This window comes from Drosophila busckii, chromosome X (genome assembly GCF_011750605.1).
Source record: "Drosophila busckii strain San Diego stock center, stock number 13000-0081.31 chromosome X, ASM1175060v1, whole genome shotgun sequence".
Taxonomy (NCBI): Eukaryota; Metazoa; Arthropoda; class Insecta; order Diptera; family Drosophilidae; genus Drosophila; species Drosophila busckii.
In genome coordinates, this window is record NC_046608.1 from 12229887 (window position 1) to 12255776 (window position 25890).

At 39.2% G+C, this 25890-nt stretch overlaps 4 protein-coding genes across 7 annotated transcripts; 1 reads left to right on the forward strand and 3 right to left on the reverse strand.

Annotated features, from left to right (window-relative positions):
* Window positions 1–921: 921 nt before the first annotated feature.
* On the reverse strand, window positions 922–16450 carry LOC108605254 (flocculation protein FLO11). Of its 3 annotated transcripts, none has more exons than XM_017994875.1 (4): window positions 16433–16450; window positions 1833–4158; window positions 1234–1370; window positions 922–1123 (listed from the first exon to the last, which is right to left on the reverse strand). In XM_017994875.1, the coding sequence occupies exons 1-4, from the start codon at window positions 16433–16435 to the stop codon at window positions 1037–1039; spliced, it is 2553 nt and encodes an 850-aa protein (XP_017850364.1). In that variant the 5' UTR covers window positions 16436–16450; the 3' UTR covers window positions 922–1036. The 3 variants fall into 3 exon arrangements, with proteins under 3 accessions (XP_017850364.1, XP_017850363.1, XP_017850365.1); XM_017994874.1 differs by lacking the exon at window positions 16433–16450 and adding an exon at window positions 6385–6411; XM_017994876.1 differs by lacking the exons at window positions 922–1123; window positions 1234–1370; window positions 16433–16450 and adding exons at window positions 1589–1750; window positions 6385–6411.
* A 2940-nt stretch (window positions 16451–19390) lies between these two features.
* LOC117134928 lies at window positions 19391–20228 on the reverse strand. Its single transcript, XM_033294444.1, has 2 exons — window positions 20101–20228; window positions 19391–20058 (listed from the first exon to the last, which is right to left on the reverse strand). The coding sequence occupies exons 1-2, from the start codon at window positions 20224–20226 to the stop codon at window positions 19480–19482; spliced, it is 705 nt and encodes a 234-aa protein (XP_033150335.1). The 5' UTR covers window positions 20227–20228; the 3' UTR covers window positions 19391–19479.
* A 388-nt stretch (window positions 20229–20616) lies between these two features.
* Window positions 20617–22090, reverse strand: LOC108606636. The gene is made up of 2 exons (XM_017996932.2): window positions 21967–22090; window positions 20617–21902 (listed from the first exon to the last, which is right to left on the reverse strand). The coding sequence occupies exons 1-2, from the start codon at window positions 22048–22050 to the stop codon at window positions 20790–20792; spliced, it is 1197 nt and encodes a 398-aa protein (XP_017852421.1). The 5' UTR covers window positions 22051–22090; the 3' UTR covers window positions 20617–20789.
* A 1438-nt stretch (window positions 22091–23528) lies between these two features.
* LOC108606635 lies at window positions 23529–25822 on the forward strand. Of its 2 annotated transcripts, none has more exons than XM_017996930.1 (5): window positions 23529–23846; window positions 23927–24236; window positions 24300–25006; window positions 25058–25406; window positions 25459–25822. In XM_017996930.1, the coding sequence occupies exons 1-5, from the start codon at window positions 23688–23690 to the stop codon at window positions 25764–25766; spliced, it is 1833 nt and encodes a 610-aa protein (XP_017852419.1). In that variant the 5' UTR covers window positions 23529–23687; the 3' UTR covers window positions 25767–25822. The 2 variants fall into 2 exon arrangements, with proteins under 2 accessions (XP_017852419.1, XP_017852420.1); XM_017996931.1 differs by having other exon boundaries at window positions 25466–25579.
* Window positions 25823–25890: the final 68 nt, after the last annotated feature.

The window sequence follows — 25890 nt, forward strand, 5'->3', positions numbered from 1 at the left end:
AAACTCTATCGATTACCATCAAAAAAATATGGGGTCATCTAATTATGCCTCAACTTGGAAAATTTTCGCCTCAGGGCGCGAGGAAAGTTGCCAAGAACACAAAATGCGCATTTTCTCCGGAACTACAAGGACTATCCGGATATCCTTTACCCAGCTGATAGTCCCTTTTAAAACGAATCGTTTGGCACTAATATTGTCCTGATCCTGTCAAGGATTTGGCAGATATGGCCTATTTTCTGTATACAAAAAAAGCTGTTTTACTCCGCTCCTGTAAGGAGTTTCGTCCTTTGAGTGGTGTATTCTGAAAGCTCTCAAGGAGCACTACTTGTATACCAAAGGACATCCGTGTAGTCCTTGTAGTTTCCGAGAAAAAGGACATTTTGTGTTTTCTGGCCAATTTTTGCGACCTACCCCCTGTAAATTTTTTCAAGAAATTTTTTTGTGCAATCCTGAATATTCTGGTATGCAGTTTGATAGATTCGATGCCCAGAAGCACGAAAATGCATGTCCTTTTGGAATTGGAAGGATAACGAAGGAGCAGGAGCTAAACAAAATTAATTAAACAAAAAACTCAAGCAACGAACTTGCTCCAACTATGTCAAGTTCGTTGTCTAGAAATTTATGCTGAAATTATTCATACAGTATGTGTCAATTTATTCGATTATTATTATAAAAATGTTGCATGTTCTTAAATATTACATTTAAATATATAATTAAAGTGACTTTTGCCTGCTGCCTTAGTTTATTAACAAACATATATACATGCATATATAGTTGTGGTGTATATGTTTAGCATTATTCTAGCAATTTTTTAGATGTCGCCCACACACATGGCAAATGCAAACGACAGCAAAAAAAAAAAAAAAAAGAAAAGAGAATTCAGTTTATCAAATCAAATGCAAACTAAATGTAAAGCTACCAAATGCAAAAATACTCTAGAAATTGGTTTAGGACTTAAGTACGCCATACGAAATATATTACAATAGGTCTGCTCTCTCCCGATCTCGCTCACTCTGGCGCTGGATTCGCTATACGCTTATCTGGGCGAGGGCGACATTGTGGACTTTGCAGTTGAACGTTGCAGCGCAGCCGCAGTCGGCGCCGATGTCACTATGGTCACCACCTAAGTGAATGTGTGTGCGTGTGCGTGTGTGCGTGTGTGTGTGTGTGTGCGAAACAAAGCATAAATTACAATTACATGTCAATATGTATTTTAGCCGCATTGCGATTTACTTTGGAATTGCCATCAATGATCTCCACTGGCTCCGCCGGAACATACGCGGACAAACCCATCAGACCGAATATATCTGGCGTATAGTTGCGTATCTGCTCTGTTGCCGGCGTGGGCGTGGCAGACGCCAGCTCACCAGCTAACAATTGAAAATTTTAAAAATATATTAGAATTGATCAAAAAGCAAATTTAGAATAAAGATGAAAATTGAAATGAATGAACCAATTAAATGTTATGAGAAGTTAATTATTTAATTATTATATTTATATTATATATATGCATTCGGTTTTCATTACTAAAATGCAATTTGCAACACTGTTCACAATTATTTCAATAATATTTTATTTAATTAGCTGCCTTTGATTTCTCGTTGCATCAATCTTTGAATTGCTAGTTAAGTAGTTCAGTGTTGTATAACGATTTAAGCTCTAACTGCTACTCAATCGGAAACTGAATGTAAGTGTTGTTAGTGTTGAAAGCTGAGCTTTAGATTAATTAGGATTGGATTTACTGCTAGTGCTTATGTTTGTAATTGAGAAGAGAAAGAATTAAATGTGTAGTTAGTTTGGGATTAGGATCGGAGTGCGGATGTCCAAATTACCTGTGAACTGAGCTTGGGCCGGCGTGGGTCGCTTGTGTGGAAATCTTGGCGCTGGCGTTTGGTAAACTGGCGCCGACGCCGACGCCGACGACGAATCCGACGCTTGGGCGTAGAGATCGGCGCGCTGTTGACGCTGCGGCTGAGGCGTTACCACATAAACTTTCTCATTGGTCTGTGGCAGGATTTGGACGCGTGCTTGCTTCCAGAGCTCCAGCGGTGCGGGCGTGCTGCTGCTGCGTGCATAGAGCGGCACCGCCATGGGCGTGGTGGTTGTTGTTGTTGTTGTGGGACTGGGCGTGGTCATGGGCGGTGTCTGACGCACTGCCGGCGACTCGAGCAGCAGATGATTGTCGGCTAGTGGAGCAAAATGCTGCAGCTGCTGCAGTTGCTCCAGATTGTTTATGGAGGTGGACAGATCGGCGCCCAGACTGGCGCTGGCGGTGGCGGCGCCACGCAGCTCAAACCCGCCCACCACTGGTCTGGCAGTGGTGGTGGGCGTGGCTGGGGTAGTGCTGGTGGTCAGATACTCGCTCGGGATGTGCTTGCTGCGTCCGCGTATGGTCGGCGTGCTGGGACGATGGGAGAGCGAGTTGTACTCCTGCTCCGTCCAGCCGTCAATGTTGTGCTGCAGCTTGGAAATGTCCACGCCCAGCAGCTGGGGGGGACGGCGCTTGGTCTCGCGCTCGCGCTTGAGCAGCTCGCGCAGATTGGAGGCGAGTATTTTGGTCAGATATTTGGTGTTGGCGCGTGTGGGAGGCGGCGCGCCGGTGGCGCTGCTCACCAGCTTCGACTCCTGCTGCTCCACATCGTTGTCCTGCAGGCGCCAGTGCGGCGTCCACTTGGCAGGCGTAAAGGGGCGTGGTCGCTGCTTGGTCGTATAGGGTATAATGATCTGCTGTGCTGGCGGCGACATCCCAGCATAGTGGGCGCTGGCGTCGATGGGTCCATAGCTGGAGGTGGGCGTGGCCGGCGGCGGGGTGGAGCTGCGCAGCTGCAGCTCGGCGATGTCGCGCGTAAAGGGGCGTGGCGGCGGTGCCAGCGCCTGGGCATGCTTAATGGGCGCATCCAGCAGTCGCTTGGGCGTGTGACGCTGGCGCGGATCACGCGCTGCATAAAGCTGCTGATTGAGCTCCATGGCCACCGCTGCAGCTGCAGCTGGCGGCAGCGTCGTGCTCGGCAGCGTGCTGGTCTCGTAGAGCTCCGTATAGTAAAGATGCTCATCCTGCTGCTCCTGTTGCTGCTGCCGCTGCTGCTGGGATGAGGCGGCAGCATAATTATCCGCCGGCGGACTTGAACTTGTAAAGTGTCCCAGCTCTGTGAGCAGCTGCGATGCCGGCAAATGCTGATGCACTGCACCACTGTTGAGCTCCTGCAGCTGATAGCGCACAGTGCTAATGTCCTCCAGCTGCTCCAGCTTGTGATTCTCTGGCATAGCCGTGCTCGCCTCCAGATCTATGGCATGGGATTGCACAAAGGTCGCCGGATACTCCACGGAGGTGACAAAGTCCGTCACCTGCTGGCTCTGCACAATCTCAAAGTTCGCAGTTGCAGGCGTTTGGCTTTGGCTGTGGGTTGGCGCAACTGCAGCCACTGGCACTGCATGCAGCTCCGAGTGGGCGCCCACATTCTCACGCAAGCTGTAGCTCGGACTTGGCGCTGGCTGCTGCTGCTGCTGGTGCTGGTGCTGAACTGGGCGGAATGGCTGCGCATTGTAAAGCGGCGGCAGCGCCACGGCGCTTAGTATGGGCAGAAAGACGCTCTGCTGCTGCGACGCTGGCAGCGACAGCGGCGCTTGAAACTGAACAGCGCGTTGACGCTGCTGCGTTGCCTGCGCCAACAGCTGCTGCTGCTGTTGATGTTGCTGCTGCTGTTGTGCATATTGCTGCTGCTGCTGCTGCTGCTGTTGCTGTTGATGTTGCTGTTGCTGTGGCCAGGCAGCCAGCGCCTGCTGCCCCACCATGGGCACCCATGGATATTTATTGCACAGTCCGCAGGGTTTGCCGGCAGCATCGAATGTCTGCAGGGGCTTTGGATACGCATAGCTCAGTCCGCTGCTGCCGCTGCCGCTGCCGCTGCTTGCAGCCAGCTGCTGATCTCTGGCTGCACCCAGGCCAAACCAGCGCGCCACACGCGTCATGAAGCCCACATCATGAGCTGGAGCCTGCGCTGGATTCTCCGCATAGCCCGCATGGGTTAGACGCTGCGCTTGTGGCGCCGGCGGTGGCACCAAATGATCTGCTGGCTGCGGCGCTGACAGCGCTGCCACTGACGCCAGCAGCGCGACAAGCGTCAACGTCAACGTCAACGTCAATTGGCTACAAGTTGCCTGCAAATTAAAATAAATAAGCAAAGTAATTTAAATGTATAAAATATATAAAAATGAGTTATTTAAAATTGTTATTTTGTATAAATGATAAAGCCAACTTAGACATACACTTGAGTAACTTTGAATGCAGCAAAGCGAAAAGAAATATTTAAAATTAAATTAAATGAAATGAACTATGAAAGTATAAAAAGTGAAAGCCAGAACTGCAATTGGAATTAAATGATGCAATAAATGATTTGATTGTTTATTAATTTAATTAATAATTCACTCAATGCTGAGTGAACTTTATTTTATTTACTAGACTAAGAGTAAATATAAATAGTAAAACTCTCAGTAAGGATTTTCTGAACTGAAATAAATTTAATTTAATAAACTTAAAATTAATTTGAATACCCTAAGCTATTTCTTGGATATATTTTGTGCTAATAATTCTCTGCAGTGCTTGCCAAAAAGTTAATGCATTTTATATTATTGAATTAGCTTTGGATTTATATTTATACTATAAAGTTGCTATTTCAAATATGCCAAGAGTGCATTTTTGATTGGCAAAGTGAGTGGGCCGGATCAGGATTGAAAGCGTCTGCAAATAAAAAGCAGCGCAATCAATTTTCCCATTTTCAGTTTTCAATTTTTCCATTTCACTTTCGGCTGGCGCATAAATTGAGCGCCGTCTACGACTTGAGCCTGGCAGGCCATTAATAATAATTGTGTGTGCTTTTATTAATATTACTATTATTATTATTATTTTTGTCAAATCACAAATCGGAGCACACACACACACACACACACACACACACACACACAACTGTTTATCGATCCGGTTAGCAGCGAGGCCCATTGAGCTATTGACAAAGTGGCCCCCAAGCCGGTTATATGGAGCAGCTTTGATGGCTATGGCCAAGACCAAGGCCAAGGTTGGGGGCAGACAACACTTTGGTGACGCCGCCGCCGCCGCTAAAAGGAAAACGGGTTGAAAAACAAAAGTCAAACTCGCAGCCGCATGAAAATGAAAGCGAAGGCGTAAATATTTGTTTTGTTTTTGTTTTTGTTTTTTTCACATGAAATTGCGCAGACAAGCGGCGGCCTATAAACAATTTTAATTGTGCTGATAAACGAATAACAACAAATGCCAGCAATTCACAATTGTTGATGAGTTTATTATTGTTTTATTTATATCTGCAGTGCCATAGTGATAATGATAATTTCCATTGAAAAACGGGGCAAGGCAATAAAATTAAAAAATATATAACAAACGATAAAGCGCAACGTTATTAATAATGTGAACAAAAGTATTTAAACAAAAAAATAAATTAAATAGATTTTTGCATCTTTTTTTAAAAATATTTTTATAGCTTACAAGCATTAAAATTATAGTTAATAAAAATTACAAATTGGAAAAGTAAAACAAAACTTTTTTATAACGAAAATATGCCAAACTAAAAAATATATATTTTTAATAGAATTTTTTTAAAATTGTTTTCAATCAATTTTGTTGCTGCTCAACTATTAAAGCTTTGATTATTGTTTAGCTATTAAATTAAAAATAACTAATTAGACTTCAAACTTTACTCATGAACTGAATGAATGAATCTCCAAAGCTGCTGTCCCCATATTGTCTTAGCATATGTATAAATTATTATTAAATAGCTACAATTGGACTAAGTGCATAAATAATTTATTAAGCTTTCATTCTTTTATGCGCTAATTCTAGGAATTTTTCTTGCTGTTCAATGTGCTAAACTAAATTGAATTGAATGAATGAATTGACTGATTTTTCTATCAAATTGTTGCTTAACTGACAGCACTTGACTAAAGATTAAAAGTCAATTAAAGCACACACTGATAGTATAAACAATTGATATACATATTTAAACTTTTGATGCGTACAGCGTAAGCAAATCAATTAAATGATTAACTCGAGTACGTTTGACTCTTTTGTTATTGTTGTTGCTTTCACTTATTGTACGGGGCCAGGTCGTGGCCCATATTAATAATTGGCCCAAGTCAATGGACAATTGGCTACACACGCTGCCGCTGCCGCTACCGTACGCCAGGTGGCGTCATCGTCTCGCGCTTTTCACCTGTGGCCAGAGCTAAGCAAAAACAAAAAGAAAAAAAAAACATTTGACTTGCCCACAAAAATTGCTGCACATACTTCCAAACATTAATTTTACATTATTTATGCTTGCGTTTTTTATTTGCCATTTGGCTCGCTCATCAACTCACTGCATTTCCCATTTGGCTTACATGCATTTTCAATTCCATTTTCATTTTCATTTAGTTAACTTTTGCCTGCAATCAACGCAACGCAGCTGCTGCCAGCATTTTGTTTATTACAATAAAATAAAAGTAAACTTTAGTACACAACATTCAGGGTTCAGTTTTAATCAAATTGAAAACGCGGCGAAAGTTCATTACAAATTCGATTTTCAACTTTAGTAAAATAAATTAACTGGACAGCACAAAAAAAAGGATAAAGTAAATTAAATAAATAGTTATTTAAATAAAATTGTTTGCTATATTTTTTGTTTATTTTTCAAATATTTGCACATAGGAATTTATAATTAATCATAGACTTTTAGAGCAAAAGTTACTTTTAAAGAAAAATTCAATAAAATCGTTTCAGCATTTCCTTTTCAAATAATACTTTATTGCTTTTGTTTTTTATGCAATTCAAATTTTACGCAAATTTGGCAATAGATTAAATATTTAATAATTAAAATGCCAAACAATTTTTATTTTTTTATCTTGATCTTTAGCGCAATTTTTGCAACAACTTTGCTAAAAGAATTATGTATATAATAGTAATAAATGTTAAATAATAATATTTAATTTTTGTATTAATTCAATGACTTAAATATTCAACGATTCAAATTGTTCCTCTTGCAGTTCCCCGCAATTCGCTGCTTGGCATCAAACTTCAACTTTGACCCAGAGCCACTGTCACCTTATTGCCAACTGCGCTAATTATGTGAAAATGAACTGAAAACTCGAGCGTTTCATATCAATAGCCGAAAAAAGAGAAGCAGCCAAGAAAAAAAAAAAAGAAAAAAACAGCGCGACGCTATAAATAAAAATAATAAAATTAACACAACAATGGGCGTTGAATTTCTCATAATTATTTTGGCCAGCAGCGTCGCCCACACGCCCGGGCAGGCACCCGCTCCGTACTGCGTCACACAGCGGGGGGTGGTGGGTGGGTGGATGGGTGGGTTTGGCATGAAGCGCTAAAGCTCAACGTAATTCAATTAGGGACTGCGATGCGATAAAAAAAACAAAAAACACAAAGAGCGTCAAGCAAGCAAAAAATAAAAGCTGCGGGGCTTGGAAGGCTTATGGCCAACTATATGCCTGATATGATTATTGCTGCTGTTGTTGTTGTTGTTGGTAATAAATCGGGGTCGCTGCAATTTCGAAAGAAAGTGAAATTCTGCCGACGCTTCTCTTGGCAGCTGCGCCGCTTGCTCTCGCGCAAACTCGTTTCATGTCGATAATGGGAGGCTGAGGCAGCAACTGCAACTGCAACTGCAACTGACTCTTCAGCTGCATGCAACCTTGGCTTTGGCACTTGAAAACGCCATAAGGTTTGACAAACAGCCAGCCAGCCAGTCAGCTTGGCTCGAGGAGGCGTTGGGCAGTGGGCGGCGGGCGGCGGGCGGCGGAGTCTTTGGCTTGGCCGTTGCCCCAAAGTGCACGCGATTCAACGATGCGCCTGGGAATATTTTTTGCATTTTCAATGCCTGCGGCGGATGCCGCCAAGACCGCAGCAATTGTTGTCGACCTCATATGCAAGACACACACAAACACACACACACAAACACACATACACACATACACACACACATAACTAAGGTCTTCCTCGTCTCGTCGGCAAACGAAAAGTGAAATTGTCGATCAAAAAATTGCAACAAAAACTGTCACAAGCGTGAAAATCACAACACACACACACACGCATACACACACACACATGCACATAAGCAGCTTTTCCACTGGCTGTAATAAAAATTAATTATTAAAATACTCAGCGCCACGAGTGAATCATAAATAACTAGAAATTAAAGAAAATTGCCCACAAACAAAGGAAAAAACTAAAATTTAATAATAATAATATTATAGAAATTTAATATTTTATATGCAGCTATATAGTTTATTTTTGTTTATCAAACTCAAGCATACTTTAGTTATAAATTTGAAATATTCCAACAAAACTTAAAAGGTTTAATGCGCATTATTTAGTTAATTTTTGATTTAAATAATAGCAATTTTAACAGCGAAATATTACTACTATTAGTTAACAAAAACAATTTAATTTATTTGTAATTTTAAACGTATGAACATAAGACTCTTAAGCTGCCAAACATTAAAATAAAAAATATGCGCTGAGTTGCCCACAATTTGTTTTTTATTTTTAAAATGTGTATAAATTTAAAAAGTGCATAAATGTAGCGTATAAATTATATTATTGTTGCAATTATATTTAAATATTTATAAGGAATTTTGTAAATATTTATGCTATAAGTTTTGTTTTAGTGACTAAAATTCAAAGTTTTTATATAAATTTGATTGGCAAAAGACAAAAAAAAGTTTCATGGCTCTAACTGCTTTTCTTTAGTTGGCCAGCAGGTGGCGCTGCGGCTCTGAATCATAAATATTTGCATATCTTTTATATGAATTTAATATCAGCGCGCATTGGATTTGTTTAAATAAATGTTATGCTGTATATTAAAAAAAAAAAAAGTGAAGTGCATTCCAATTCGCTGTCTCATCATAGAGATAGTCAAATCTATAAACTGCCACTGACTTGCTTCGATTAGCGTTTGTTTTTGTATTTTTTTGTTTGTCTATTGATAATTTATTATCTAGCCAGACATAGTAGCTGATAAATGTAATTTATTTATTTATGGAAAATTTATCACGTGCAATTTTTTGTTGTTGTTGTCCCAGATTCTCTCACTCTCTATATAAATATATTTCTATTTCTATTTCCATTTGCATTTCCATTTCTGCCGCGTCATTTGGAAAAGTTGCAGCATTAAGACAACAAATAATTTCCGCTGCAAAATGAAAATACGGAAAAGTTAAGACTGCAAAAAAAAAAATGAAATGAAAGTGCCTTGTGCTAAATAAAAACGCGAGTCTTTAATTATTTAAAGCTTGCGCTTAAGCAAAAGCAATTAAAAAACAAAAGAGTTAAGAATAAGTTGGAAATAAATGCTAAACATTTTGCATGGCAATGGAAACGGTTAAAAATGACAAAGCAGTAGCTAAAAGAATAAAGTTGGATTAAGATAGTTCATGAGATTACATTTAATGAAGCTTATTTCTAGTTCAGCTAAAGAAGCGAATTAATGCCTAAAGTCAAGTCAAAACAAACAATTGGGCATAAATTTCAATTCAAATTGATTGAGTAGTAATAATTTCACTAATTTACTTAAATTTGTTATTGCAAATTAATTGCAATTCAGTCTTAAAACTTAATTTAAATTAAAATTGCTTAATTGTTAAGTTGATTAAAACTTATAGCCCTTAACTTTTATTTGCTGGCATTTAATATTTGAATTATATATGAACAAAAATTCGCTAATCTATTTTTATGCATTATGTAAAACTAAATTGAAATTCCATATATAAATTAATTTATTAATTTAGCTGCAGCAGCGCTTAGAATGCAAAAAATGCAAAATAAATTTAACAGAATTACAAATGGCTAATTCTAATATTTAATTTTTAATGCGTATACTATAAAAATTGTGCTTATAATGCAGCAAACATTTAAATTTAAGGGCTGTAAATTTCTGTCTTTACTTTAACTTGCTTAGAATAAATAACGTGACATTTAATTTAAATAAATTTTTGAGAAGTACGTGCTATTTGAAATGATTGAAAACAAAAAAGGAGCAGCACGTGTTGCAACAAATATATTTATATAATAATAATAATTACAAGCCAAAGTTGCTGACCTTGCCACTTGCCCCTTGCCACTTGGCGTAGCAAGTTGACTTGCTTAACCTTTTTGTTTGACAAAGCAAATTAATTTGATTAGTTGCGCTTGTTGCCTTCGCGCCGAATCGTTAAGCACACAATGCATATATATAATATATATATATATATGATTTTGCAATTACGTTTGCTCAATTTGCTGGCAATGCGGAATCTTATGTGTGGCATGTGAATGTGGCCAGTCGCAGACAATTGTGACAGCAGCAATTAGCAGCTCTTGGCTCTCTTTCGCTTCTTTAATTTGTACGGCATACGCAATCGCATTATAAACAAATTACAAGCGATCGAGTGAGCAAATCGCTGAATCGATCGATTAGTTAGCGCAACTAACAAAAACATTGGCGCCACCATCAACAGCAGCAGCAGCAGCAGCAACAGCAAACGTAACGTCTTTGCATAATCCCCAGCGATTATTGCCATAGCTCTCTGGATAGCTTCAGCTCCCGGAAGACCGCAGCATTGCGTTTGCCGCCTGCGGTATCCAGCAGTGCACTGGGGTTATCCAATTACCAAATGCTTGGTATATAGAGCTGGGAGCTGAAGTTATGGATATGATATCAGATTCGAGTCCTAGCTTATGATATATCAATATATATTGCTATATGCATTACATTTAATGCAATTTTTTTATATGTACTAAGCATAAAATTTGTGCAAATATTTTTTTATATTATTTGTCAAATATTTAAATATTTGCTATGAGTTCATCTAGCATTTAAAACATTTCAAACAATTTTTACACACGCATTTAAACGAATTTTATTTAATTTGCAACAAGCAACTGAAGGCAATTTTCATATAATAAACAATTTTAAGCTTATTAATATTTTATTTTTATTAACAACATTTCTTAGCGTTAAACTAAGCAAATATAGAAGCGTTGATTAAACAAAATGAAAGCTCAGTACTCAGTTTGCTTTATTTATGTTAATAAAATATTATAAATGTACACAAAGTTTAATTTGAATGCGAGCCAAATTAAAAAATTTTAGTAATATAAAAATTGAGTGAAGCTTAATCTTTTTGTATATTTGAATTAACTAACAAATTGAGCCAAAGTCAAATTAAGAGCCAAACTATTGAGTTTTGCTCTTTATATATGCATATATATATATATATGTATAGTATGGCCGATCTCAGCGCAATAAATTCGCTGTGTAGGACTCCCACACTATGAAATCAAAAGAGCTGGCAAAACAACAAAAGTAAATAATAATAATAGCGCTTAATAACAAATGCCAAGATTGGTAATATAATCTGCGCATTGTTGTTGTTGTTTGTTTGTTGCTTTCTTATTATTATTGTTTCGCATTGTCGCATGTCGCTCCAGTCACCCACAAGTCGGCGGCAGCGACTAACTAACTAACTAACTAACTAACTAAACAGGCGCAGCTCCACCCACCGCTTCAGCTCATTTATTTTCTATATCGTGTATGCGCCCTGTTGTGCGCAATTGTTGTGGCACAATAACAACAAGAAAATTGCAGCAACAGCAACAACTACAAGAAGAAGAAAATTAAAATAACTAGAGACGGCAAAAAAAAAAAACTAAAGCAAACAGCGCAGGGGGCAACAAAAAAGTGAAAATTTGTCCGCGTCCAAAAATTATGCGCATTTCACACGCGCGCAGTCGCAGTCGCCGCAAGCAGCAGCAGCAGCAGTGACCGTGTAATTGCCGACGCCGCTGCTGGCGTCGCTGCTTCAGTTGGCTGCAGTTTTTCACACAGACGTGTGACAACAAGCGCGTTGACTTTGTTTCAAACTCTTCTCTATTTTCTTTTTATTTATTTTCAAAATAGAACCGGTTGCAAGTTTAATGCAAGTCGCTGCTTTTGCTTTAGTTTCGCATTAAAATTCACGTAGAGCGTGCAGCGCTTCAGCTGCTGCTTCTTCTTCTGCTGCTGCTGCCCCCTCCCACGCCCTCTAGCGAAAATGCCCACAGTTGCGAATCGACAGTGTGACAAGTATATAGAAAATATATTATAATTTATTTATTACAAATAGATTTGCATTCAATTTTAGTTTGTTTTTCTACTCACTGCTAATTTATTATTTATTTATAAGTGTTGTATTTATTAATACTAGAATTTATTAATTAATGCCAATTTTATTTATAAGTTTTATATTTATTTATATTAGAACTTATTTATTAATGCCAATTTATTTGCTACTCACTGCTAATTTATTATTCATTTTTATATATATTATTTTATTTTATTTTATTCATATTTATTTGATTATTCATTATTATTAGTAAATTCGTTTACTTTACTAAAAGTTTAGATAAATGAGATAAAGCAGAAGAACAAACGATAGATCGATAGATATAAAAATGATTAGACAAGAGATGATTTATTTTTATATATATAAAAGTTCAGCTTAATGATGTTGCATGTTTCTAATAAAAGTTACGACTAACTTTTACCTGTATAATAATTTAATAAGTTTTTTTTAAGATTTAGATATATTTCGTTTCAAATTAATTAATTTTATTACTACTTTAGTTAAGAATTAATTGCATATAAACTTATAAACTTATTTTTGCATGCTTTCGTTCCACTGTGCACACTACTTGAACTTGAGTGAAGCTTGGAAAAGTTGAAACTAAAGCAAAGCAAAGCCGCGAGCTTTGGCTAAGACAAAAGTAAAAGTTTTTGTTGTAGCTCGCGTCGCATATTCCTAAGCAATTTTTCTATTGTTTAATTCATTTTCATTTTAGGGTCAACAAATGGATGCCAAAGGCGTCCGGTCAGCTCTAAGCATACGCATGTGTGCGTGTGCGTGTGTGTGTGTGTGTGTGTGAGTGTAATTAAGATCTTGTTTCTTGGCCTAAGTGATGCCAATTAAGTTACATTTTTAATGGGACTGACCAATTGGCCTCAAAGTTGTTTATTTACTAGACACATTATTATCGGTCCCAACATTTCTCAGCAGCAGCAGTAACAATTTTAAAGTTATGCAAGTTCTCTCTCTCGCTCTCTCCTCCCCTAGAGTGAGAAGTAAGAAAAGCCGAAAATTGTTTTGTATTTTGTTTGCATATTTGGCTTAGATATTTTCTTTGCCTTGTAGTTAGTCGCTGTGGGAAAACTTTTGGTACTTCGGACAGGCCTCAATTATGAAACCGGACGAAACGAACGAGCAGATGAGCGAACGAGCTTTGAGTTGCGAGTTTCGAGCTTGAGTCACATAAATAACTGACACTGTTTTAAGTTGTTAAAATTGAAGTGAAATTGCAACTGATTATTTGAATAGTCGCTGCTCTGTATTTTTTTCTTTTTTTTTAGTTTTGTTTTTCGACCATAAAAAGGGGCATAATGAGTGAGTGTCGGAGAGTCAGAGAGCCGTAAAGCCGCCGCATAATATTTTAATTATAATTAAGCGACGAGACGAAACGCAACGCGCTTTTAAATACATTTATAACAAAAAGAAATAGTTTATATTGCTTTCAACACATTTTTGTTTAGTAGGCCGAGCGCACATTAATTTACATGTTATGCACTTTAATTGGCTGTCAGCTAAATCAAAAGACAAACTTCAACGCTGCGTATGCGTAATAATTATTTATGTAAAACGTTACATCAACTTTTTGGTTTAATTGCAGACATTACTTAAGAACTAGCAAGCGACATTTCTATAACAATAACAATAACATTGTCATTTCTTATTGTTTATAAGCTATGCAAATTTGTCATAACTTTCCATTTATTTATGCTAATTACTTGAGTGCAAACGGAAACCAACAGCAACCAAAAAGCAAAGTGGTGAAAATATTTTACTCAATTTCAATTAAGCAAAAGTTTCACATTGAAATTCTATATTAAGTTACATCTGCCATTTCCGTAGAATTTCAAATTAGGCTTAGGTTATGTAAAAAGCGCTTTAAGCTGCTTTTAAGCTTAGCTTGGCCAACAGCTCTGTATATTGGTAGCTAAGCGCTTCAAGAAATTAAAATATTAAACATAGCCAGAGCACAATTTATCAAACTTATGCAGCTTAAACTGTTAAATATAGTTTAAAAGTTGTTCAAACCCAATAAAATGAATTTAAGCGCCAAAGCGGAAAAGGATGAACTAATGCTCATAAAGACAGTTTAACTATATAGTATATATATATTAGATTATTCAAATATGTGCAAGTGCATAAAAATAAATATTCATATAAATCAAATTTCAATTAGAACTAATAAAAAGTGAACTAAAACATGTGTAGACTCAAATATAAATATGAATAAAACGAATAAAAGTATTATAACTTATAAAAAAATCATACCATATAACATGAAAAAAAAAAAATATATATATATGTATATATATATATTTATATATTTATATTATATATAAAAAAATATTAAAAGAAATGAGTTTACAAATAAATAAACTAAAAGTAGTAAACAAAAATATAAAATTAAATATATTGAAAAAAAAGCTAATTAAACAATAATAAAATATAATAATTATATGAATTGCAAATAAATAAAATGACAAATAAAATAATATGTAAAAATAGTAACTAAAAATAAATTAAATGCGCTTTATATATTTATTTCTAATAATTCTTTCTACTTATGTAGATTATTTAAAAAAAAAAAGCTACAATAAATATAATAATTATATAAAATGCAAATAAATAAAATGACAAATAATATGTAACAATAGTAAAAATAACTGAAATAAATTAAATGCGCTCTATATGTTTATTTCTAATAATTCTTTCGCATAAATTAAACTGACTATGATTATTATGTTGCATGTATAACATTTTTAATGTTTTTTGCTTCGACTGCACATTCGAAACGAACGATCGATACGCATATTTGGTTGCTTTTCATGTTTTTGTTACATAAATGGTAATACCCGAAAAAAAACAAAACAAAAAACAAAGCAAACAAAAAGATTATGCCTAAAATATATTACATTACATATGTAGCTATTGCCATGGTTAAGTTAATGTTATTGTTTTTTGCCTGCTACGTTGCGTTTTACATTTTATTTTTTTTATTTTTGCTTTGGCATGCGTAACAGGTGCCTGGCAATGCATTTCAATTGATGGCTATATATGTGGACTATAGCGACAAGTCATGTATAATGCATAGGGCATATTCGATTTGAGCCACGTAATTGTAGCACTTGACTTGGGCCAAAATGCTGCTGCTGCTGCTGCTGCTTGTGCAATCTTGGCTGGAATTGAATGCAAAGGTTTGCAAATGAAGCAATTGATCAATTGATATGCGACTAACTATGAAGTGCGCTCGCTTTTCTTTTTTTCTTTATATTTATTTGGTGTCATTGACTGTTTAATGCGCAGCGATGAGCACGGGCCACTACCAAATTGCATAATGGCGCTTTAATTAAAGCTCAAGAGGCGTCGTCGGCTGGAACGTCATTGGCATTAGTTTTTGCCATAAGCAGCAACAGGAATCGATGTGCGTGCGAGCGAGACAGCGCATGTGTGTGTTGATGTGATAATTCATTTAATTGCTAAATTAAGTGGCAGTTGCATTTGGCTGTTGCAGTAGCCCAAACAGCCACCCACCCCCGCTCCTCTTACACTTGTTAACAAGCCACGAGTGTGGCTGCTGCGCTGGGTGCGCATCAGTTAACTGTGATTATTAACTATGCGTAGCAAATGGCCAAACGGCTTAAACGTTTAACATGCTCTGCTTAATTTATTATTTATTTAAATATACTTTTCTCATCACTAATTTGCCGCTTATGTAAATTTAGTAAGCAGCGCCCAAATTAAAGTCGAAATCACTTTAAGTTTAATTATTTATTTTGATTTTTGTTTATTATTATTTTTAAGCATCGAATAATAATTGTCAAGCATTTTTCTCTATTACAAAACGTAATAAATGTAATATATTTAATATAAAATTAAAAATTGTAGCTTTAATTACATTAAATTAATTACATTATTGTACTATGTATTGCTTTTATAGGAATTAATCAAGAATGAATTATAAAAAAAATTAAAAATTAGGATCAAGGCACAAAATTTGACTGAATTTGATATATATATATTATTTATTATTTATAGTCCTTGCTTGATATAATTTTTTTTTTTTAAGATATTAAGAAATTTTATGAGCTGCTCCCAATTAATGCTTAGCTTATAAAAATAAATGTCGTCGAATTAGTCGAAATTCCTAGGGAACTTCGCCACATGACTCAATGCATAATTATAGCGAAGCAGAAGAAGAAGCAGAAACTGACATATATGTACCTATGGCTGTTGAAAATTCTTGGGAAATGCGTAAATAGATTTTCACACTTACCATTTTTCACTGACGTCGGCTGTGAATAATGCATACAATATTTTCCAGGAAACGCTCAACAGCGCGTTTGTTGTTGTTTGCCGCAGGCTCTCTCTCTATCTCTATCTCTTTCTCTTTCTCTTTTGGCTAAGACGCGTTTATCCAGTTGAGAGTGCGTGCTTGTCAGCGCGTTTGATTGATCCTGCTTGAGTGACAGGTAAAAATCGTAATGCTTTTTTTTCGTGGGAATTTCGGGCAGTATCTATGTAACTATGTACATATGTTTGTTTGTATCTATATAATTGCTGATTAATCACTTTAAACTGCAGCAGCTATGTATTTAATTTGAAGTAAGCTTCAACTGCAACATGAAACAAAAATTGCACTTGAAAAAAAATATATGCATGTATTTTATAATATTTGCACTTTTCACTTTTCGTTTATTTTGTGTTTAACTTTAGGCGATGTTTGGACATACAAATTACTGGCGCATCCGTGCAACTGTAAATCGTCTCTCGCTCTCTCTCTCTCGTTAACCGCAGTGCAAGCGTTCGCTGCAAAAGACAAAAGTAAACTAACTGCACATGCGCACGGGCGCTCGCAAACAGAGACTGAGACTTCGACTGCGACTGCGACTGCGACTGAGCAATGACACAAAGTGCGGACACCGCAGCGTGGGACAAAGACAAAGAGCAAGCGCATGCGCAAGAGAGCGCGCGCGCACAACAGAGTGAGAGCGTATAAACAGTGCCATAGGTAAGTAACGAAAAATTCTGCTGCTGTTGCTGCGCTGCTGCTGCTGCTGCTGTTATTGTCTTAGCACGACGTGTGCGCCAGCGGGCGGCATTTGCTCAAAGGCGACATGCAAAATGTGCAAATAACAGCGACAAGAGATAGACAACAAGAAAATATGTGAAAATATAAACTAAATAACTGCAAGCAATTTAATCTAGACAGCTGTATGCACTTGAAATACGTAAAATAAACAAAGCTTAAGACTGATTTGATTTGCAATTAGATCAATTGAAAAATGACAAATAGCAAGCAGCAGCGATTGCTTAAAGAGAACAAATTTAAGAGCGACTGATAATCTTATACTCTTAGAGCCAATGAGAAACTGATAAGCTGCATGCCAATTAAATTCAATAAGTGTTTGTATATGTTTTTTGTTCATCTATAGGAAATTAAATTAAATTTAAAAGCAACTTATTGTGTATGATTTTCTCAGGCATTAAAGCGTTAAATGTGTGTAACTGACCTTTGTGAAATCATCAGCTAAATTAGCGTTGTACAGTTATTGTGTCAACTGAACAACAGAGCGCCATAATTGTGTGACATTTTGAATGGTGATCTTGTCTCGTTGCAAATATTTGTATAATTTGTATAAATTTCAGCATGTAAACAATGTGTAAATGGCCCAATTACATAACCAAGTGCACAGAGAGTATGAGCAAACAATTTGAATAAAGATACAATTGTCTATCTGGCCATTTATCTTGGGCTAGCCCCAAAAGCAATGGGTGCAGTCCCAAAATGTTCGCACGGAATTATTATTTGTTTGAGCATTTCGGTGGGTCAAAAAATAAAACGCAAACAAAAACACGCACACACCTGTCGAAAGAAAGCGAGGAACAAAACTCATCACTGTTTGCGTATATATGTATGTGTGTGTGTGCGTAGATTTGGCAGCTGATAGTCAATGAAGCTAAAGTTACATTTTATTTAGTTTTTGAGCATTTAGGGCCAAATGGCGAACACAGTTTGCGTCCACTGTGCGCACGTAGCGCGTTTCATTTGCTGCTGGCTGCGCTGCTCTAACGGCTTATCTGTGTTAAGAGCGCGCCCGCAATAGAGAGCGATAGAGAGAGAGGCAGAGCGGGGGTGGGTTAAGCTCTTACGTGCCTGGACTGTTAGTTAAAACAAACGAACGGAATTTTTGCATTTGAAGCCGAAGCGCAACTTCGTTTCTGATTCGTTTGACGAGGGTCGCTCTCTGCTTTAATTGTCGCCACAGCGTTGGATATAATTTTTAACGAGTTACGCGCATGCGCAATTGTCCAACCAAGCGACAGCGTTCATTTCCCGCTTCTGCTTTTGTCTCTATCTGTCCATCTGTCTGCCCCAGCAGACCCCAGAAATACGGCTCTTCCTCCTCTTCATCTGTGTGCCGTTAAAGCTTATGCAATTGACGCACCGTCACTTTCACTCATTTGAGAATTCATTGAGTTTTATGCGTTCGCACCTCTGCATATTTTTTATTGCAAAACATTGCGGATTTCTAAGCGCTCTTGTTTATTCTACTTACGGCTTGCCCTACTAGTATAACAAAACAATTAAATATAGTTATGCTTGTAGATTAGATTAGCTACTGTTACACAGCTCCTGTTATTCAAAACAAATGCAAATTCCCATAATTTGTGAGTTTAGAATTATCTTTAGCTAGATAAGCACAGATTACAGCTAAGGCAGACATCAATTTATCACCTGTCCTGCCATAAAGTGATGTTTTCTTTTTTCATATAACGTGGCAGATGAGTAATGTGAATAATGTCTGTCTGATTAGATATGCGGCGCTTGAGTATGTTCCAAAATTAAAACTGTTGTCTTATCAACAGATCGCAGATATTTTCAATTAATTTCAAATTGATTTTCAGCTAAAATCGCAGCAATTGAAAACCACTTTAAGTTTTATTTCCAATCAATTAATGTATATAAAACTAATTTTTATTCATGCTAAAAAAAAAACCATAAAAAAAAAAATATTGCTGGTATATGTATAATAGTTATGAATTGCTTAATGGGGCACACAGTGGGCATATTTTATGTTTTTTTATGCTCTTTATTATTTGCTGTATTTTTCTCTTTTTTCTCTGATGCAAATGTATGAGTTGACGCCAGCGTCTAGGCAGTGCAATCAAACGTCGCTGAGCAGTAGCGCTTTTTGGGATCGAACTGCATTCCCTCGGGGCAGTCCAGGTAGGCCGGATAATTATCAGCGCCCTTCTCGTAGCAATATATGTAACCACCGCAGTTACCACTCATTGGAAAGAATCCTTCGCCGCATGGATTCATGGGCTTCGGTGTGGGTACGTCACTAGGATTAGCGGTAGTTCCATCAGGATTAGCGGTGGTATCACTAGGATCAGCGGTAGTTCCATCAGGCTTAGCAGTGGTGTCATTAGGATCAGCGGTAGTTTCATCAGACTTAGCAGTGGTATCGTTAGGATCTGCGGTAGTTCCATCAGGATTAGCTGTGGTCTCATTAGGATCAGCGGTAGTTTCATAAGGTTTAGCAGTGGTATCGTTAGGATCTGCGGTAGTTTCATCAGGCTTAGCAGTGGTGACATTAGGATCAGCGGTAGTTTCATCAGGCTTAGCAGTGGTGTCATTAGGATCAGCGGTAGTTTCATCAGGTTTAGCAGTGGTATCGTTAGGATCTGCGGTAGTTCCATCAGGCTTAACAGTGGTATCACTAGGATCAGCGGTAGTTCCATCATTAGGTTCAGGGGTAGTATCATCATTTTTAGCTGTGGTATCATTAGGTTCAGGGGTAGTATCATCATTTTTAGCTGTGGTATCATTAGGTTCAGGGGTAGTATCATCATTTTTAGCTGTGGTATCATTAGGTTCAGGGGTAGTATCATCATTTTTAGCTGTGGTATCATTAGGTTCAGGGGTAGTATCATCATTTTTAGCGGTGGTATCATCATCAGCATCAGGTTCAGCCTTGGGGGTGGTTTTATCAGGAAGGGCTGGTGTGGTAGTATCATCCAAATTATCGGGTATGGTGGGATTTTCAATATCACCACCATCATTGTAATTCTCAGTCGGCACACATTGCTCCAACTGCTCATCGAAAACCATGTTATCCTGACAGGAGAGGGTTCGCAACAAGTAACCTCCATGTGGTTGCGGATCACAAGCAAAGAACACGCGAGCACTATGCACGGAAGCAAAAAATCCGTTGCGCGTACATTCCGGAACTTCAAAGCCCTGGACAGTTGCCAGCAGCAATAGAGCGGCGGCACCAACTGCCAATCGAACGTTGAGGAACATTTTTTATTTTTCTTTTATAGATTTGAAATTCGTAATATGATTTGACAGACTAACTGACCAAAGACGTTAACGCGCTGCTTTTATAGGCAGCAGCAAACAATTCAAAAGTAATCGTTAAAATTGTCGACTGATACTCAAGAAGCGATAAGTATTAAAGAACTCTTGGTCTTTATTCATGCAAAACGACAAAAAAAAAAATTAATTACAAGCATAACTATGATAGACTAGGCAATACACCAACATGGAAGTTTGAAATTGTTAAAATTTTGTGGGGGGAGAGGGGTTTTGGGTTTTTGTTTTTAGTTCTTGACAAGGTCAGGCATTAGTTCTCACTGCTGGCTAGCTCTTGGGCACTCTCGGCGCTCTCTGCGGACTTGGGCTTGTTCTCCTTGGCTGCCTTTTTAGCTGCGTCCTTGGCTGCCTTCTTGGCCATTTTCTCTTCCAGCTTCTGCTGCTTGCGGGCCAACTTCTCTTGGTTCTTCTCGGCCTTCTTGCGCAGCTTATCCTCCGCCTTGAACTGCTTCAGTTCACGCTTAATGGCCGCCAAATCGCTAGACTCAAAATTCTCATAGCCAGGACCCACCAGAGTCCAATCGTAGCGCCAGCAGCCACCCAGCATCGGCTCGAAGCGTTGACCCGTCGAGCAGCGCACCACATACTTGTGGAAACCACCCATCGAGCTCACCACGCAGTTATAGTAGTAGGTATCATCATGGCCGGCAAAGCGTCCAGGAGTGCTGCACACATATTCATCGCTTGGACACTCGGATAGATCGCGCATACAACGCCCAGAAGTGGGTGAGAAAAACAGCTGTGGTGCACACATCATTTCCAGTTGTTGCAGCTGTCCCAGGAAGGGGTTGTTCAGGCAGTTGTAATAACGCTGGCAATCACCGCTTATGTGAGGGAAGAGACCTGCGGCCTGGCACTCAAAGACGGGCACTGGTGGTGGTGTGGGTGCAATGGTGGAGGCAGGTTGCTCGGGCTCGTTGGGGCTGGTGGTGGTCTCAGGCTCTGGCTGGCTAGGACTAGCGGTGGTTTCTGGCTCAGGCTCACTGGGACTAGCGGTGGTGTCGGGCTCTGGTTCGTTGGGACTAGCGGTGGTCTCGGGCTCTGGTTCGCTAGGACTAGCGGTGGTTTCAGCTTCAGGCTCATCAGCTTTAGCGGTGGTGGTCTCCGGCTCGGGCACATTGGGACTGGCGGTGGTTTCGATTTCTTCACTCTTGGTCGTCGTATCCACATCCTCAATGCCTGTTGTTGTCAATTCCTCGCGTTCTGTCGTAAATTCCGGCTCATTGGTGCTGCTGCTCAGATCCCAGCCGCTGCCTTCGCCAAGAGTGGTCATCTCCATTAAGGCTGCTGCCTGCTGACCCTCGGACAGCTGTGTTGCGCCATCGCCGCTGAATGCCAAAATGCCGCAGGACTTGGTCATTAGCTGCAAGTTACTTTCTGTTAGAATTCAATAATCCTAGTCCGTGTCTATGTTGGGGAAAACTCACCAGCGCTGCGCAAAGCAGCAGCAGAGAGGTGGCCGTGGAGCACTTGCTGCGCCTTGTTGTCATCATTGTGGTTTGAACAGTCATCGTGTTGCCAGTGGCTAACTTCGGTCGATCGTTGTATGAGCCAACTGTCTCGACTACGCCGGATTATATACTCAGCTCTCGGCTATGCGTTGCCGGATGCTGCAGCTTATCACCTACAAGGGTAATTAACTAGCGCCTATCTCGATCCCACCCGGCAGCTGTATATGGCGCATATAAAGACGTTCTGCTCTGCTCTGACATCGTCATCGTCATCTATTGCAAAATACAGTTGTAAACCCATAAAAAAAATTCAAAATTCTGCGCTTGCCACGCCCAAGTACAGCTGTCCCTTCTCACGTCTGTCTGTCTGTCCGCGGATGTGAAACGGAAGTCTGTAAAGATATGGGACATATGTATGGTGATAAGCGCGTCAGCAGGTCAAGTAAAAGTTAATTTTTACTATAGACTTGCTGTTTGCATATACTAGACCTTTATTTGTAATGTGCAAATATTATTTTTTTTTCTGTAAATTCCCCTGCAAATTCTTTGACCTTGAGCGCAATTTTTCTTTGGGGCGTAACTTTGAGGAATTTTTATTAGTTCTGGGTTGAATGGCACACCCTAGAAGACATTTCTATTTATTTATACTAGTGTATTATTTATTTATACAGCGAATTAGTCATAGAAGGTATTTCAACAATTTTAACAATTCTAAATACATATTAGTATATTGCTTAATCTATCAATATATCAGCTATGCCTGTAATTTATTTGAATATATATATTTAAATATTATATCTTGCTAGTTCACATAGTTAAAAAATAATTAATTTATATTTATGTGGGCTTAAACAAATACGTATGTCATGTTTATAAAATTAAACATTTCATAAAAATTACAAACTAGTTAAAATAAATAAAGCAAAAGAATGATAAATTCTTCATATTCTTCATGGTTGATGAATGGAAAAATTATTTGAATAATAATAATTAAAAAACGCATCCAATTTCTTTCCTACGCAGATATTTAAAATTAAAAATGCTTAATAAATATTATATATAATTAAAGCAAAACATTAAACATTTGAAATAATAATAAGAACAGTTAAACTGATCAATTAATTAGGTACAACTTTCATCACTTGACCAAGAATTTACTCTAAGCAACAAGACTGACTAACCAAAAGGAGATGGGAGGGGGCGGAAGAGGCGTTATCAGTGAGAGCGATGTATGTCTGATCAGCTGGCACGACCGTTGGCCATATAAAAAACGTAATCCTCCGCAGCAAAGCCAACAGCGTCAGCGAATGACAAAAAAAAAACACACACACATATTTTACACATGTATATAGAACAAAAATATATATATGTATATGTATAAACAGTATATATGCATATATCTGACGTTAATCTATGCGTGTTTGTATGTAGATATCTTGCAGTGTGATAAGCGTGATTATTATCACAAAACTCGGCCATTATCTCGGGCTTGTGGCTTTGGTTAAAATGATGAATACCAAACGCACCAACGACGACGACGACGCAACCAAATTCAACAAGTCAAAAAGCGCACGGATTTACAAAAATAAAACTATATAGAAAAAAATAGAAAATAAAATCAGAAGCTTTAATTGCTTGGAGCTTGACATACACCAGAGGGAAGATCCGCAAGCAGTGCGTGTGTGCCGTGGGGGGCTATGACAACAATGCCAATGGCAACGATGCCAACGGTAGTGCCAGTGACTGCGACGCCGATGCGACGCGCAGCTGCACGCGCCACTGCCGGCGTGCAGCGACGTCGTGTGGTGAAAAAGCATATACAACAAAAGTATATGCTCTGCGGCTTTGCCATTCACGTAAGTGCAGCTTGTTTCGATTCCCATTCCGTTCCGATTCAACACACACACACACTTGACTTGAATCCCCCTCCCAATAGGCATTTCTAGCTACGCCCGCCTATCTGTATGGCAATGTGGTGGAATCGGACAAGGATATGGTGCTGCGCATTTGGCCAGCGATCGTCTATCAGGCTACGGGAGAGATTTGCCGCTCCATAATGGAGCACTTGGATACAGAGTACAGTGGGCGTGCCCGCGAGACGACACAATATAGACGCATCTTTTTGCTTGCCACACTTATAGCCTGCGTCTCGCTTATGATCAGCGGCATTCTCTTCTCCTCCGCCTGGCTGCTAGTCAGCAACACCACACAGATCGTGGCCATCATATGCTATGGCTGCTTTGCAGGTGAGTCTTCATCAGACTTCAGACAGCGCATGAAACTCAAAATGAACTTACATGTGCGCACAGGCATTGGCTCCAATTTGTATCTGTGGAAAACGCACGTCATCTTGGAGGCAGTGCGTCCGCGTGAGGACAAATATGTGCGCAAGACCATACAGCTATGTGGCGAAGCTTTTTGCCAGCTGTTTCTCAGTTTTGTCTTTACCAGCCTGCGCACACTTTATGGCACCGCCCAGTCCATCGTATTGATGTCGGCGCTGCTTGTGAATCTCATACCCCTGAGTCTGATTATAACCAAGCATCGCGAGGATGCTTTCACGACTAAACGCATATCAGTTATTAAGGCGGAAACTGGATTTGCAGCGCTGCCACTGCGCGGCGCATTGGCGGCCAATTTTGTGGCCGATCAGCTGGATGGCCTGGACACATCCATGTCTTGGCGCAATCCAGCAACAGAGATGGCCAATGTGGGCACCGGCTCGGCTACAATAGCTGCGGCTGTGGTCGATACGCATAGCAGTTATATGCTGGCCACCGATGAGGCATATGTAACCTATGTGAACCCAAACGGTGTAGAGATTATGGAAATCATACCTGAGGAGGATGAGACAGTGTCCATGATGCGCTCCAGCAATGCCACCATTGACAACTCGGGCATATCACAATCGCAAATGCTGGTCAAATCATTATCCAATGGCCGTCTGTTTCCCAACTCCGTGAATCCAACAGGCACAGGCAGCTCATCGCCCTTGCCTGAAGCTTTTGAGAATCTGGTAAGTGTGGAAGCCCCAATCTGTGCGAAACTGACTCGCCTGTCTTTATAGCAACGCATACGTCGCATGTCACGTGCTGTGACCTCACATTTGTGGTGGAATCTGCTGGATAAGATCGCCATGCCGCTGCAGCAGGCGCTGTTAGTGCCGCAGCTTTATGCCACCACGCTGTTGATCTCTGCCGACATCTTTAGCTATGTCATGTGCCTGACCGTGCTGCCCGGCCTGGCGGTTAGCCATCATGCTTTAAAAAACGCTGAGATACCCTTTCTCTTCTCGCTGCTCGCCTTTCCCTGGATGTGCTTTTCATTGATGACGCCGCGCTTTGGCTCGAGTCTCTACAAGCGCAAGCTCCAGTGGTATACCTTGGGCAGTATTTGCAAGTGTCTGGCGCTCATCTGTAAGCAATGCTAGTAATGCTAGCCGTCTGAGTTAATTTGCTTCTTCTTTAGTTATTAGCTTTTCCACGTCCAAGCTGCTGCTGAGCGTGTCGGCTGTGTTGCTGGGCTTTGGCCAGGTGGTTACCGCCTTTCTCCAGGAGCTTGTCTTTCAATTGGGCATGACGCGTGCCAATTGGACGGCCATACGCCGGCCTGTCCACCTAACCAATGGCCTGCTCATACTCTTATGGGGTGCTCTAGCCCATTGGGTTGTGCTGCACTATTCGTTTCAAGCGACCGTTGGCCTGGCGGGTGCGCTATATGGCAGCACAACACTATTGTGGAATTTTCTATTCTTTTGCTGTCAGAGCAAGGACTAAAGCCGGCTGTTGATCTACTATTTTTTTAGTTTTTGGTTAATATTAAATAATAAATGCAAGCGAAAGTTTACAAACCTATTTATTAGTACTTTTAAATTTCCAGCATGTTACAAAACATGCTATC

Excerpts from the sequence above, each read along its gene's own strand:
- LOC117134928 (XM_033294444.1), bottom strand. The coding sequence starts at position 20,226 with ATGATGGTGGTGATATTGAAAATCCCACCATACCCGATAATTTGGATG. Across the intron at positions 20,059-20,100 it reads TGATGATACCACCGCTAAAA|ATGATGATACTACCCCTGAA; the intron begins ATGATGATACTA and ends CCACAGCTAAAA.
- LOC108606635 (XM_017996930.1), top strand. The coding sequence starts at position 23,688 with ATGACAACAATGCCAATGGCAACGATGCCAACGGTAGTGCCAGTGACT. Across the intron at positions 24,237-24,299 it reads ATGCTATGGCTGCTTTGCAG|GCATTGGCTCCAATTTGTAT; the intron begins GTGAGTCTTCAT and ends ATGTGCGCACAG. Across the intron at positions 25,407-25,458 it reads CAAGTGTCTGGCGCTCATCT|TTATTAGCTTTTCCACGTCC; the intron begins GTAAGCAATGCT and ends CTTCTTCTTTAG.
- LOC108606636 (XM_017996932.2), bottom strand. The coding sequence starts at position 22,050 with ATGACTGTTCAAACCACAATGATGACAACAAGGCGCAGCAAGTGCTCC. Across the intron at positions 21,903-21,966 it reads TGCTGCTTTGCGCAGCGCTG|CTAATGACCAAGTCCTGCGG; the intron begins GTGAGTTTTCCC and ends AGTAACTTGCAG.
- LOC108605254 (XM_017994874.1), bottom strand. The coding sequence starts at position 6,411 with ATGCATGTAAGCCAAATGGGAAATGCA. Across the intron at positions 1,371-1,832 it reads GGCCCAAGCTCAGTTCACAG|CTGGTGAGCTGGCGTCTGCC; the intron begins GTAATTTGGACA and ends TTCAATTGTTAG. Across the intron at positions 1,124-1,233 it reads TCATTGATGGCAATTCCAAA|GTGGTGACCATAGTGACATC; the intron begins GTAAATCGCAAT and ends ACATTCACTTAG.